At 38.9% G+C, this 14,900-nt stretch overlaps 1 protein-coding gene across 1 annotated transcript in view; it reads left to right on the top strand.

The window, feature by feature from the left end:
• Positions 1 to 14,900, top strand: part of RXFP1 (relaxin family peptide receptor 1) — a 116,023-nt gene that overhangs the window by 66,016 nt on the left and 35,107 nt on the right. Inside the window, exons 5-9 of the mRNA XM_012097572.3 lie at positions 1,156 to 1,227; positions 3,766 to 3,837; positions 8,405 to 8,476; positions 8,566 to 8,637; positions 9,675 to 9,749. Of these exons, the coding sequence (XP_011952962.3) occupies positions 1,156 to 1,227; positions 3,766 to 3,837; positions 8,405 to 8,476; positions 8,566 to 8,637; positions 9,675 to 9,749 (363 nt within the window). The remainder of the gene's footprint in view (positions 1 to 1,155; positions 1,228 to 3,765; positions 3,838 to 8,404; positions 8,477 to 8,565; positions 8,638 to 9,674; positions 9,750 to 14,900) is intronic.

The following is a 14,900-nucleotide window of genomic DNA, read 5'->3' as shown; positions in this document are numbered from 1 at the left end:
GTAACTACAACAGGAAGGGAAGTAGGAGCAGAAACTTTGTATAATCAAGACCCGTAACCCCAGGGGATGACCCCAAAATGGGAGAACAGTTGCAACTGTAGAGATTCTCCTAAGGGACCAAGAGGTCCGAACAGCACATCAGGCTCCTCAATTCGGGAATCCTGTACCAAGAAGGCAAGTTCCAAGAACACTGGTCTTTGAAGGCCATCAGAGCTTACTTTCAGGAGTCCCAGAGGGCAGTGGGAAATAGAGACTCCACTCCTAAGTGGTGCGTGCGAAACCTTACCTGCTCAGGGACGCGGGGCAGAAGGAGTAATTGGAAAGGAACCTGAATTAGTCTCACCTGCTGATCTTGGAGAACCTCCTGAAGAGGCAAGAGGCGCTAGAGCTCTCTCTGGGGACGTAGAGACAGGGGCAGCCATTCTGGGAGCTCATTCTACCAAGGAGACCCTGGTGCGGGCAAACTCTGTTTTGGACTTGGAAGCAACCTAACTGTCCATTGACAGAGCAATGGATAAAGAAGATGTGGTGCATATATTAAGGGAATACTTTTCCACCATGAAAAATAATGAAATTTACCATTAGCAACAAAACGGATGGTCCTCGAGGGTATTATGCTTAGTGAAATAAGTCCGAAAAAGACTTTAAACACAAAATACTTCATGTTTTCACTTATATGTGGAATCTAAAAAATAAAACATGTTAGCAAATATAACAAAATAAAAAGACTCATATGTATAGAAACCATGCTAGTGGTTACCAGTGGAGAGAGGGAAGGGGGTGGGGTAAAGTGGGGATTAAGAGCTACAAACTGCTGTGAATAAAATAAATGAGCTACATCACAGGAATATAGCCAATATTTTCTGATAACTATAAATGATGTATAATCTATAAATATTTTGTATTTCTGTGTTGTAGACCTGAAACTAATATAATATTATAAATCAGCTGTATCTTAATAAAACACTAATTAATTAAAATATCTCTCAAACAAAAATCTCTTTTAAAAAAATTTTAAATGATATGAATACAAGAGTGACGTTATGAAGCGAAGTGTTTCCTGAAAGCTAGTCTTAAAGTAAATAGAGTTTATAATTGTTCATACTGTTATTAAAAGTAAAGAACTTTAAAATCCAAAATTTACATTTATTTCAGGTCACTCAAGCGGAACTTAATAAGAAAGCTTCCTCCTAATGTCTTCAAAAAGTACCATGGTCTTCAGACTCTGTAAGAAAAAATTGTAATTCTTAGTATTAAATTGACTAATGTTTTTTGGCATATCTGTTTCTTCCCACTTCTGCAGAGACCAACTTACACCTCTGCATAAGTCTAACCCCTCTTTGGGGAAGTATTTAACTGTTAGCTGGAGACTACCAGGTAACATTGTTTTTCTGACTGCTTCTAGAAGCCACCCTAGCAAACTCTCAGATGCCTATCCAAAGAAACCAAAGTATGAGTACTTGGAATTCTCTTACCACCGTCTCCCAAGTGAAGACACTCAAAAGGCTTTGCTCTTTGCACCTCAACGTCAATCTTAGAGAAAGATGTTAGTACCCTTTACCAGGTCTGCTCTCATGCTTAGACAGGGAAATTTTTCTTCCATATGTTTACAAGTCCAGTCTCTACCTAGGATAGCAAGTTCTTGTGGCTTGAAACCTCCAAGCATGTTGCTTTGTAGAATTAATTCCATATTCACATCTACCTCATTAGTTTTATCTGACATGTTGGCTTCCCATCAGTCTAAGATTACCCTACGTACTCTCAAAATCTGTAATGGCCCTGGTGATGGTTGCCTGTTATTTAGGTCAGTGTTGTGGCTGAATTATATTGTCATAGGCTTAAACTGCTAGGTTTAAGTATTCTGTGCCTGCATTACACTATGTAGCAAACATGTCAGAGTTCCTGGTTTCATTTTCACATCTACATTGGTTTTGGATTTGTGTTCACACAATAGAACCCTGGTACATAGATATCATCTATCTGTACTTTTTCTTTAAGATAATAGAAATAGAACAGAATCAGAAGAAAAATTATCCATTTTGTTTGATGAAATGTTCTCAAAGCTCAGAGTATCTGAAGAAAAAGTTTCACATCATAAAACTGAATTCCAATAAAAGACTTTTCAGAACTATATTCTAGATATTAATCAATCAAGAGAGAAGAGGTTTTCAAGTTTAAGCCTGATACGCAAACTTCAAGGGGACACTTTCTTCCTGTTTCCTGATCGCTGGAGGAGGAAGAATTTTTCTGATCTGTAGCACCACCTTGTGTTCACATGGTTTAAAACGAGTCAGGACTTCAACTCAATATCACAGTTCAGTATGTTGGCATTTTTATACAATAAACAACTAATTTGTTCCAAGTAATAGATCAAAATAGCTTAATTACAAAAAAAAGTTGTCATTGGTGGCTAGAGATATCCTTTGATTCCACCTCTAGGCAATATGTGGCTTCCCCGGCGGCACTAGTGGTAATGAACCCAATCTGTCAATGCAAGAGACACAAGAGACATAGGTTCAATCCCTGGGTTGGGAAGATCCCCTGTAGGAGAACATGGCAACCCACTCCAGTGTTCTTGCCTGGAGAATCCCATGGACAGATGAGCCTGGTGGGCTACAGTCCATTGGGTCGCAAGGAGTCAGACTCGACTGAAGCGACTTAGCACGTACTCACACCAGGACAATGGTACCCTCATCAGAAGAAGGAAAGAAGTCAGGTCCTTCCTTTCTCCTTGCTACAACCTGGGGCCGGTGCTTATGAATGTGTGGAGCTTAACTGGGTACATGGGATGCAAGGGCTTGTGCTCCAGGTTCTGTTTCCTCTGACCTCCTGTTAATTCCAGGCCCAACCTTCAGCATGACCTCAGTGAACTCTGCAGCCAGCATCCTTGCTTGGCCTTCCAAGCTCATTTATAGTCTTCTAGACCTGACTTTTTGTATTTCTGTTTCTCTTCTGTGGTACGTACTTTTGATATATTTTCTCAAACACTTTTTGGAGCAAAACTTGGGTGTCAAATAAATACAATCAAAGTTGACTTGCTTGGCCAATCTGTGATGAACATGGCATATGGTTTGGGGTCTTAGTAATGTCACAGCCTCATAGTGTTGCCAGGGCTGTGCTGAATACTATCAAGTTTATAGAATCACAGCAGGAAATATCAGAATGTTAAAAAGGCTTCTAGGCCTCTTTGATTAGTAAGTACCTTGCTAGGCCCTAAAACTGAAGTTTCAGTCACTGAAAATTCAAATGTTAAATTTTAGGCATCATATGTCTAAATTTATAACTACAAGTTCTAAATAAAAATCAGCCCAGTAATCTATGAACTTAATCAAGAAACAAAATGACATATATCCAACTTCACTATTTTATCCTGTTTACTTTTTTTAATTTTAAAGGATTCTTGACATTTCCTCTTTTTTTCAAAAAAAGTTTATTGAAGTATAGTTGTGAAGTATAGTTATTGAAGTAACAATGTTGTGTTAGTTTCAGATGAATAGCAAAATGATTCAATTATACGTATATATAAACATATGTATTCTTTTTTTTACATTCTCTTCCATTATAGGTTATTACAAGATGTTGTGGTAAAATACAAAGGACATAAAATGTACCATCTTAACCACTTTTAAGTGTACATTCAGAGGCATTAAGCACACCTGCATTTTTGCACCACCATCAGCACCATCCATCTACAAAACTCTTTTCATTCTTGCGAAACTGAAACTCCTTTTCCTCATATTTTCCCTTTAATAATCATTTTCACAGGTGCCTGCAAAACAATAAGATTAGATCCGTATCTGTCTATGCTTTCCGAGGACTGTACAGTCTTACTAAACTGTAAGTACCAGGGCCAATTAGTCGTCCCATTCCGTGGTGGCCTGTGGACCCGACCCATCCCACTGCACATGGCCCTGCCACCCGTGATGGCGTTCAGGGCATGTGCAGACAGCAGACGTTGCCACGTTGGGGCCAAAGGCGTGGGACCCTGAGTCACACGTGCTGCACCAACAAACTGGGTGTGTGAACTTGAGGGCTTATTTTCCTTTCTAAGCATCAACTCCCTCTACCGTAAAAGTGAAAACTACAACAGTACCTACCTCAGGGTTGTTGCAAGGAATGAATGAGAAAAATCAGAAGAATTAGACACACAATATGCATTCGCCATAGAGATGGGAAGGAGGACTGAATATCCTTTACCAACCTGAGAAAACCTAGTGATAGCTAAAATTTATGAAGGAGAAAGCCCAAAGTTGTGCTTTCCCCACTAATTCTCCTTGTACAAATATGTAAAGCATGATACGTTTGAAAGAACAAAGTTTTTTTTAAAATTATGATAAAATATATATAGCAAAGTTGCCATTTGAGTCATTTCTAAGGATATAGTTCAGCGGCATTCAGTACATCCACACTATTGTTCAACTATCCATCTCCAGAACTTTCCATCTTCCCAACTAAGACTCCACATCCATTAAACTCTAACTCCCCAAGCCTCTCTTCCAGCCTCTTGCAAATACCATTTAACATTCTGTCCCTACGAATCTGACTACTCTAGGGACCTCACAGAAGTAGAAACAGGTAATATTTTCCCTTTTGTGTCAGGCTTATTTCATAACATTTTAGTCTTAGCATTATGCCTTCAAGTTTCATCCATGTAATATATATCACAATTTCATTCCTGAATGTAACGATAATAAGACTGAGTAATATTCCATTCTGTGTATCACATTTTTTATTGATTGATTTTGATAGACACTGAGATCATTTCCACCTTTCAGCTATTGTGAATAATGTTGCTGTGAACACTGATGTACAAATATTTCTTTGAACCCTTGAATTCCATTCTCTTGGGTGAATGCCCAGAACTGGAATTGCTGGTTTGTATGGCAATTCTACATTTGATTTTCTGAGGATCCACCTTACTGCTTTCCACAGCATCTGCACCATTTTACACTCTCATCAGCAATGCACAGGTTCCAATTCTTCTACATCCTCATCAACTCTTGCTGTTTTCTGGGATTTTGTTGTTGTTGTGTGCTGTGTAGTTTTTAATAACAGCCATCCTTACGGCTATAAAGTGATGTCTCATTGTAGTTAAAAGCAAAGTTTTTTAAAATAGTCCTTCTCAGAGTTCCATTTCATTGCATTCTACCAAGCAGCTGACTCCCAGGAGTGACTGGAGGGATTTATGACCCCAAATCACATAAATAAAAGTTTTTTGTATTTCTATTTCTGGCCCCTTGCTTTCTATTCTATCCCATTTTTTAATCCTTAACTCAAGAACTTTGGTCAGATTCCTCACTGGTGGTATCAGAGTTTGGGGTTGAGTCAAGAAGGCCACCCAATCACTTAGTGGCAAAATGGAAGAAAGTCACTGGAGTTCCAAAGTCTGAACAGTAACCCCTGTAGCTGTGTCCTCTTCCCTTCTGTCCCCTGCTCTTTCATGTCATAGCAAATTTCCTGAAGTCAGTACTGGACTCATCCTTATCATATTTCTGACTACCTTTCTTTACAATCTCTCACAAATCTGTTCAAAACTTTTAAACATATCTGCTTGGTATAATGTTCAGTGAATATGGAGGGGGCTCTTGAAAGATAGTAGAAACTGGAGAGTAAATGCAAAAGTGTCTTCCATCCTCTCCTTGGCTTTTTCCTGACACTAGAATATTGTCTGAATATAAAAATGTCTCACGGTCCTGGGTTTTCATGGATCACCATCAGATTCTGCTCGTCACTCATCCGTAGATATTCATTACCCCTCAGACTGTGCAAGTTCTTCAGCTAGACATTCTAGAATGCGGTACAGAGAAAGAGAAGTCAGACCCGCTGCCTTCCAGCACGTTACACTCTGGTAGTTCAGAGAGAACCATGTGCTTCCTCTGGCGAGAGGCACCCCTTTGCTTTCCAGAAGCTTACAGTCCATGTTGGGGAAACAATGCCCACATATACATCATAGAGAATGGCGAGGGATTTACTTTCTTAGGACCTAAACCTGTGTTGCTCAGACCACAGCTACTATGAAAGTAGTGATCATTTCAGGTCCAGAGCAGTGGATGAGGACTCTGAAAACTGAAGCACAGGGCTTTGGGGGTGGGATGGATCAAATTCCTTTACTTGGGGGACTTCCAGCAACTCTTAAAGGGAGCCTCTGAGATGCTTTCCATCTTCCCATGCCCAGCTGGGGCTCCAGGCTTGCAAGGGAAGGAAAGAAGTGGCTAGAGTGTGGGGGTCTTATCCCATGCTACCCCCAAGCAAAAGTCAGATCTGTAGGGTGGAGAGGGGAAAGGAAATTCTTGGCAGGAGAGATTTCATAAGATATAAGCTCCCTGATCTGTCAGAGTGGAGAAAAGAAGAGAAATCAGTGTGGTCCACGTATCAGTAGAAGTGGAATTGGGTTTTCCTGGTGGCTCAGACAATGAATCTGCCTACAGTGAAGGAGACGCAGGAAGTCAGGGTTGGGAAGAGAGCCTGGAGAAGGGAATGACTACCCACTCCAGTATCATTACCTGGAGAATTCCAAGGACAGAGAAGCCTGGAGGGCTACAGTCCATGGGGATCACAGAGTCGGACACCACTGAGCGACTAACGACACAACACACACACAACTGCCCAATTTGTCAGAGTGAAGAGAGAAATCAATGTGGTCCACGTATCAGTAGAAATGGAACTGAATGAACACTTGCACAGGAATCATAGGCAGTGAGGAAAAAGAGGAGGCAAGAAATTGATGTGGGAAGTTGAACAGAGACACGGTCATGATGATATATGCCAAGCACTTCTGACACGCCTGGCCCCAAATACTCAACAACCCAGTGAATTAGGTTCTGATGTTATTTCCATTTCAGAATTGGGGTAACTGAAGATTTCAGAAGTTGTTTGCTTCAGGTCACACCATTAAGTGGCAGAGCTAGGAACCAAACTATCTGACAGCAAATTCAGAGCAAAATTGCTGAGCCAGAGAAATTGATACAGAAATAAACATGTAAGACAGTTTCTCTGCCATTTTAAGCCAAAATGGGAGGAGAGGAATTTTGCACACATTTCAGTCCTGGACTCTTGCCACCACTGGCAACCTTAGGTATTTTGAGAGTTTCACCTCCACTTTCCCAAATCAAAAGCACAAAGTTAAATGGGATTAGATTAAATTATTTTAATTAAATTAAACTAATTTGATTAAATTAGATTAATTAGTTAAATGGAATTAGATTTTTGCAAATATTTCCCTTTATTTATCCCATTATTTATTTATTCTGTTGGGTTATGTGTGTCTGTGTCCAAAAGTTTTCTTCAGGGAAAAAGAAACCACACAAAGACTCTAAGGCCTCTTATAAAAGAAGAGAGGTGATTTTTTTAATGTTTTTTATATTGAGGTTAAAGTTACAGTTTAATCATATTTAATTGTACAGTTCACATTGTTGTAGAATCTCACCATTATCCATATCCCTAATTTTTCACCTTCCTAAACTGAGACCCTGGCCCCATTAAACACTAACTCACCATTCCCCTCCCCACCCCTCACCCCTGGCCCTTGGCATCTACCAGTATACTTTCTGACTCTATCAATTGACTATTCTAGCTTGATTCCACTTATATAAGAGGTGATTTTGAAAGTTATTAAAAGCTGGTGTTTTCTCTCGGAAGAAAAAGAAAAATGCATAAGCAATCAGTATAAGAGAAGGAAGAGAGCATTCACTCCCCAGAAGAGTGAGAAGTCAAGTCTCCTCTGTGTACAGGGGGCCAGACTCCCCACAAGGTGCTCGGTGTCTTTTCTCCAGAGCCGGTCCCTGCCTGCCCCCAGGGCATCTCCTGTGTCCCCTCTCAGCCTCTTCACAGCGACCCTTCAACTTGTCACCCTCACACCTCTTGCCTTTGCATAAGTCATTTCCTCTCTCTGGGACTCGCTCCCACCCATGCTTTGCTTTGTGGAAGACACACCCTCATCCAAATCTCTTCTCAACTGAGCCTCCTTCCATTAGGACTCGCTGTCTCCTCTCCTCTCCAAACTCCACAGCCCCAACCAGCAGTCAGCGTCTTCTCTGCTGGAAAGTCAGAGTAACTGTGTGTTCTAGCTCTTTCCCCTCCGCTGCTATACTGTTTACCTGCTCAGATGGCGTCTTCCTCAAAGAAAGGGATTAGAGACCTAGCACAGTGTCAAAACCATCTGATGAATAGATGAATAGATAGAGTGATTGATTGACTGGTTGGTGGTTGATTGATAACTGAGAAATTAAAAACTGGATATGGAAAGGTAAATGATAAATAACCTTAAGAGTTCCAAAGGCAGGAAAATGGCTTGATGAGAACAGCTTAGAAGAAACTTTAAGATGAATGACTATTGCTCTTCCTTTCCTGTTTGTAAGACATCAAGAAGACAACAGATTTACTGCCATGATTTCTCTTTTTTCAGGTATCTCAGTCATAACAAAATAACCCTCTTGAAGCCGGGTGTTTTTGAAGATCTCCACAGACTAGAATGGCTGTATGTTTCATTTCTGTAGCATATTATGGTATTTGTCTTTATGTTGAAAAAATATATAAAAAGAACCTATTTTTTCTTGTGGTTGGCAGGATAATTGAAGATAATCACCTCAGTCGAATTTCCCCACTAACATTTTACGGACTAAATTCTCTTATTCTCCTGTAAGTACTAAAAATTGAAGCAGATGTTTCAATTGAAGGAAAATACATGAATAAAAATGATCACTTTGAGTTTAGTAGCATTTTATTTGGAATTGGAACCCGAAAAAGACATTTCCAACTAAAAGCCATTTCCTAGTCCTATTCTATGAGGCTATTCTATAGTTGTAACAATTTTAGAAGATCTTCTGTCTTCTAGAATGTCAGCCCATCGAAACTGAACGCAGCCTCTCAGTCATGTTTCATTCCAATATTCTTAGGCACACCAGTACTATGCTCTAATATAAGTCCCCTACATACAAACCTTCTAGCTGTGAACTTCTAAAGATGTGAACATGCGTTCCACCAACATCAGACGTGACACTGCAGCTTGTCCTCCACTTCCTGTTGCTGATGATCCTTCAGCTCTGCCATCTCCCACTTCCTTCCCCTCCTCCAGTCAGTAACTTTTCTTCCCTGTTCGCTCGATGCCAGCCTCTGTATGCCAGCTGTAGTACCGCACTACTATAATTTTTCAAGGTACTACACTATAAGATCAAAAATCTTTTCTCTATCTTTTGTGTTTGTTATGTATTATTTGTGTGAAAAGTATCATAAACCTATTACAGTACAGTACTATATAGCTGATCGTTGTTTGCTGGGTGCCTAGGCTAACTTTGTTGGACTTAAGAACAAAGTGGACTTAAAGAACATGCTCTTGGAATGGAACTCATTCATATGTAAGGGACTTAGTATATTAATCTTGGCGAAGAAAAATAACGGTGACTTGAAATCACCTTTTCACTACCCACAATTGAAGGGTACAGGTGTTTTCTTCAGTCTGCTGATGTTACTGCTTCTTTCATAAGACAGATATCATTTGTCTAATTTTATTACTAACAAGCACTTAAATATAACAAGACGTACCAAAAAATTAGAGTAAGAATGTACCTAAATTATTGGATGTTCACGGCTTCATGAGAATAATGATAAACCCATGTTTGACTTAGGTTGAAAAGAGAAACAGAAAAATGGGACTCCTTTCTGATTCTCTTTTTCAGAGTACTGATGAATAACGTCCTTACCCGCTTGCCTGACAAATCTCTTTGTCAGCACATGCCCAGACTGCACTGGCTGTAAGTTACTGTATCTTTCTTTTTTAATTTTTATTGAAATATAGTTGATTTTAAATGTTCTGTTAGTTTTTGGAGTACAGCAAAGTAATTTAGTTATATATATGTATGTGTATAATGGAAAAGAATCTAATATATACATTAGATTATATATATTAGATTAATATATATATTAGAATCTTTTCCATTATAGGTTATTATAAGATATTGAGTATAGTTCCCTGTGCTATACAGTAGGTCCTTGTTGGTTATCTATTTTATATCTAGTACTGTGCATCTGTTAATTCCAAGCAACTAATTTATCCCTTCTTTTCCCCCTTTCTTCTGTGGTAACTATCAGTTTGTTCTCTGTCTGTGAGTCTATTTCTGTTTTGTAAATAAGTTCATTTCTATCATATTTTAGACACCACACATAAGCGATATCATATGATATTTGTCTTTCTCGGTCTGATTTACTTCACTTAGTACGATAATCTCCAGGTCCATCCATGTTGCTGCAAATGGCATTATATCTTTCTTTTTATGGCTGAGTAGTTTTCCACTGTATATGCACCACATATTCTTTATCCATTACTCTGTTGATGGACATTTATGTTGCTTCCATGTCTTGGCTATTGTAAATAGTGCTGCTAATTGGGGTGCATGTATCTTAATTAGAGTTTCTGCAGATATATGCCCAGGAGTGGTGTTGCTGTATTATATGGCAGCTCTATTTTTAGTTTGTTAAGGAAACTCCATGCTGCTCTCCATAATGGCTATACCAATTTACATTCCTACCAACAGTATAGGAGGATTCCCTGTATCTCTTCTTACAGAAAACAACTAACTTTTCTGTTTTTGCCTAGCTCATTTTGGATATTGGGTTTTTCTCAAGTGGTACTTATCAATATTGTGTCACAATTCCTCAAAAATTTTAGCATGACTTTTATTAAACATTCCTATTATCTAAACTAACTCCTCTAAGCTTAGTTCACTTTGGTAGCTCAGTCACGTCCAACTCTATGTGACTGCATGAACTACAGCAAGCCAGGCTTCCTGTCCATCACCATCTCCTAGAGTTTGCTCAAACTCACGTCCATCAAGTCAGAGATGCCATCCAACCATTTTGTTCTCTATCATCCCTTTCTCCTCCTGCCTTCAATCTTTCCCAGCATCAGGGTCTTTTCTAATCAGTCAGTTCTTTGCATCAGGTGGCCAAAGGATTGGAGTGTCAGCTTCAGCATCAGTCCTTCCAATGAATATTCAGGACTGGTTTCCTGTAGGATTGACTGGTTTCATCTCCTTACTGTCCAAGGGACTCCCAAGAGTCTTCTCCAACATCACAGTTCAAAAGTATCAATTCTTCACCACTCAGCTTTCTTATGGTCCAACTCTCACATCCATACACGACCACTGGAAAAACCACAGCTTTGACTAGATGGACCTTTGTTCGTAAAGCAATGTCTCTGCTTTTTAATAGGCTGTCTGGGTTGGTCATGGCTTTTCTTCTAAGGAGCAAGTGTCTTTTAATTTCTTAGCTGAAGTCACCATCTGCAGTGATTTTGGAGCCCAAGAAAATAAAATCTGTCACTGTTTCCATTGTTTCCCCATCTATTTGCCATGAAGGGATGGGAATGGATGCCATAATCTTCATTTTCTGAATGTTGAGTTTTAAGCCAGCTTTTTCACTCTCCTCTTTCACCTTCGTCAAGACGTTCTTTAGTTTCTCTTCACTTTCTGCCATAAGGGTGGTGTCACCTGCATATCTGATATCCAGATTTCACATGATATACTCTGCATATAAGTTAATAAGCAAGGATTCAATATACAGCCTCTACATATCCCTTTCTCAATTTGGAAACGGCCCGTTGTTCCATGTCTGGTTCTAACTGTTGCTTCGTGACCTGCATACAGGTTTCTCAAGAGGCAGGTCTGGTGGTCTGATCTTCCCATCTCTTTACGAATTTTCCACAGCCTTTGTTCTGCTTCATTTTCTGCTTCAAGGCCAAGCTCACCTGTTACTCTAGGTATCTCTCGACTTCCTACTTTTTCATTCCAGTCCCCTAGGAGGAAAAGGACATCTTTTTTTGGTGTTAGTTCTAGAAGGTCTTGTAGGTCTTCAAAGAACTATTCAGCTTCATCATCATTAGTGGTTGGGACATAGACTTGGATTACTGTGATACTAAATGGAAACTCTTACTAAAATAAAATATCTCCAAAAAATCAAAATACTTTGGAGGCAGGAAGAAAACAGAAGGGATGTTGTGACATTGTATAACATCACCTCTTTTCTTTGTCAATCTATTCACCCATTCATTTGGTATAGACAGACTAAGTGACTTTAGTTCCATCTCTAAATTCGGTGTAACAAGAATATAACATTTAGAATTTATTTTTGAAGCCTCATCACATGGAATATGTTCCATGGAATTTTTCACACAGTAGCTTTGTTGGTGGTTCTTAGCATCAGCCCACCTATGCAAAATTCAATTATCCAGTAAATGTGGCTAAGAGACAGGTAAAAAATGAAGAAGTGAATCCAAAATATCACTTTAAAATTTGATCCATAAATTGCATGCACTGTGTCATATGAAAATTCCCTCTCTTTTATTTTATAGGAGATTCCCAAAAGTTTGGTTGTTGGAGTTTTAAGCTCACAGCAGACTAGAAGCACCAACTTGAAAGTAGGAGGGGAAGTTAGTGAGGTTGGTTTTAGCGAGAAGTAACAACTATCAACCTAGTAACAAAGCAGCAGCAAGAAATGCTATAAAAAGCAGACCCTGTAATTCAAAACACACTGGTTTGGAACCATCTAGGAAAAGAGAAACATCTCCTAAATCATTGCTTACTAAGTCCAGAGGGCATCTGGGTATGACAGTATAGTACCCTCACTAATGACAAAGGAAAGGGCAAATTAAGTGCAATATCATTTGTGGTGATTAAATTTGGGTTCAAAAGTATTCATTAACTGTTATAACATACAGTAATCCCAACTTAATAATTAAGTAAAATTGAGCAATATTTACATGAATAAATTCGCAATTAAATGTCCATGCATTGATTGAAAACAGAAGCAAATGTCGGAAATTTTATACTCATACAATAATAAAACTTTCCTTTGCTTTTAAAAAGGTAGGAAAATTTACATCTCAGATAAAAATAAAACAATTAGGATTTATCACTAAAGAGGTAGACTTTTAAAATTTTTTATAAAGTTATAATCTTTATAAAAATTATAATCTTTAAGTTTTAACTATCCAAACAACTCACTTCACACGTATTCCTGATAGTGAATACTATCCCAATTTTAATGCTAGTAATAATTTTTGCTTTATAAGTATTCATTTTTAAATTAATTATAATGACTTCACCTTGCATATGAGCTTTCATTTAGCAAAGTATAAACTAGAAAATCTGTTGGATGTGTTAGTAAAACATAGAAAAATATAAATAAAATAAAAAGAGACACGACAGCCTAGAAGAGTATACCTGTAAGATATACGACAGACAACAGACTATAAAACCTTTAATATGTGCATGCATACTCAGTAGCTCAGTCGTGTCCAGCTCTTTGCAACTTCATGGACTGTAGCTCACAAGGCTCCTCTGTCCGTGAGATTTCCCAGCAAGACAACTGGAGCGAGTTATCGTCACCTACTCCAGGGGATCTTCCTGACCCAGGGATAGAACCTGCGTCTCCTGCATCTCCTGCATTGGCAAGTGGGTTCTTTACCAATGTGCCACCCCGGGGTTGGCCAAACCCAATAGCTCTTTCAAAGCAATTTTTAAAAACCTATAAACACCACAATAAAATATATGAAATTCAAAAAGGAAGAAAAATAAGTAGTAAATAAGCATACAAACAGCTGGAGCAATAGCTAAAGTTGAAATGATGATCCCAAGAGTAAAGTAAACTTTCATTTTGGGATGAGACTAAGCACATTTTTATATAGGGAGAAGAAGCTAAAATAAAGAATTTGAAAATATAGAAACCAGGGAGGATGCATTATGGAGCAAGGTCCTGGAAGCCATGGAGAGGACAGACGATTAAGATGTGACGTACACGCACAGGTATAGTAAAGATGAGTGCACTGGCCCTGCTTCCGTCAACACGGGGCAATTTCAAGATCATAATATGAAGTATAAAGAAAATCTACATATTATTTTTATATATGATATAATATATTGTAATATATAAAATATAATATAAATAAAATAGATATAGATATATAATAAAATATTATATTTATATCTATTGTGTTATATATTATAAATATATATATAAAGAAAATAATGTATATTACAATTCCATTCCAACAATGCTGTGCTGAAGGTATAGAAAGCCCCAAGACAATATTGCTCCCTCTCTACCAATGAGAAAGAACTTTACAATCTACACAATCATAATTTTCTCAAGCCCATCAGAGAACTACAGTCATAAGGCAAGCAAGTAAACTGAATTCAGGAGAGATAGGACATCTACAGTATTTTGCCTTTAGCAGAACACAAGATGAAGAGTTGATAGTCATAAAGCAGATACAAAGAAAACTGCCAAAACTGTAATAGACCTGTGAAGGTTAAGTGTGGGATAGTGTAACCCTCTGGAATAGATGTGAACCCCAGACTCACGGGAGTCAGCTACTCCTAACAGGCTCTTCTCCTCTGGTCTCCACCAACTCACAGCAAGGCTAGGGGTGGTTAAAGAAACTAGACAGTCTTCTTTGGTGGCCCACAGGCACAAACCCCTCCTTCTTCCTGAGACGCTTCCTTCTTAGGAAGCAAAACTTAATGATACTGGTGTGTGTGTGTGCTCAGTCATGTCCAATTCTGCGACCCCATAAACTGTAGTCTGCCAGGCTCTTCTCTTCATGGAGTTTCCCAGGGAAGAATACTAGAGTGAGTTGCCATTTCTTCCTTCAGGGGATCTTCTAAAACCAGGGATCAAACCCATAGTTCTTGCAGCTTCTGCATTGGCAGGCAAGTTCTTCACCACTGAGCCACCTGGGAACCCAAAAGGGTGGTAGAAGCGAAAGCTCTCTACTCTAGCAACATGGGCAGATAAGCCTCTCCAGCCCAGGATCCTGTACTGTTACAAAGTGGGCTGGGACTTCTGAGTCATGATTAACAGCAATGCTGAGAAAGTCCAGTCCTCAAAAAGAGCAAGAAGAATAATCT

This window comes from Ovis aries, chromosome 17 (genome assembly GCF_016772045.2).
Source record: "Ovis aries strain OAR_USU_Benz2616 breed Rambouillet chromosome 17, ARS-UI_Ramb_v3.0, whole genome shotgun sequence".
Lineage (NCBI taxonomy): Eukaryota > Metazoa > Chordata > Mammalia > Artiodactyla > Bovidae > Ovis > Ovis aries.
This window is presented reverse-complemented; position numbering and strand designations above follow the sequence as displayed.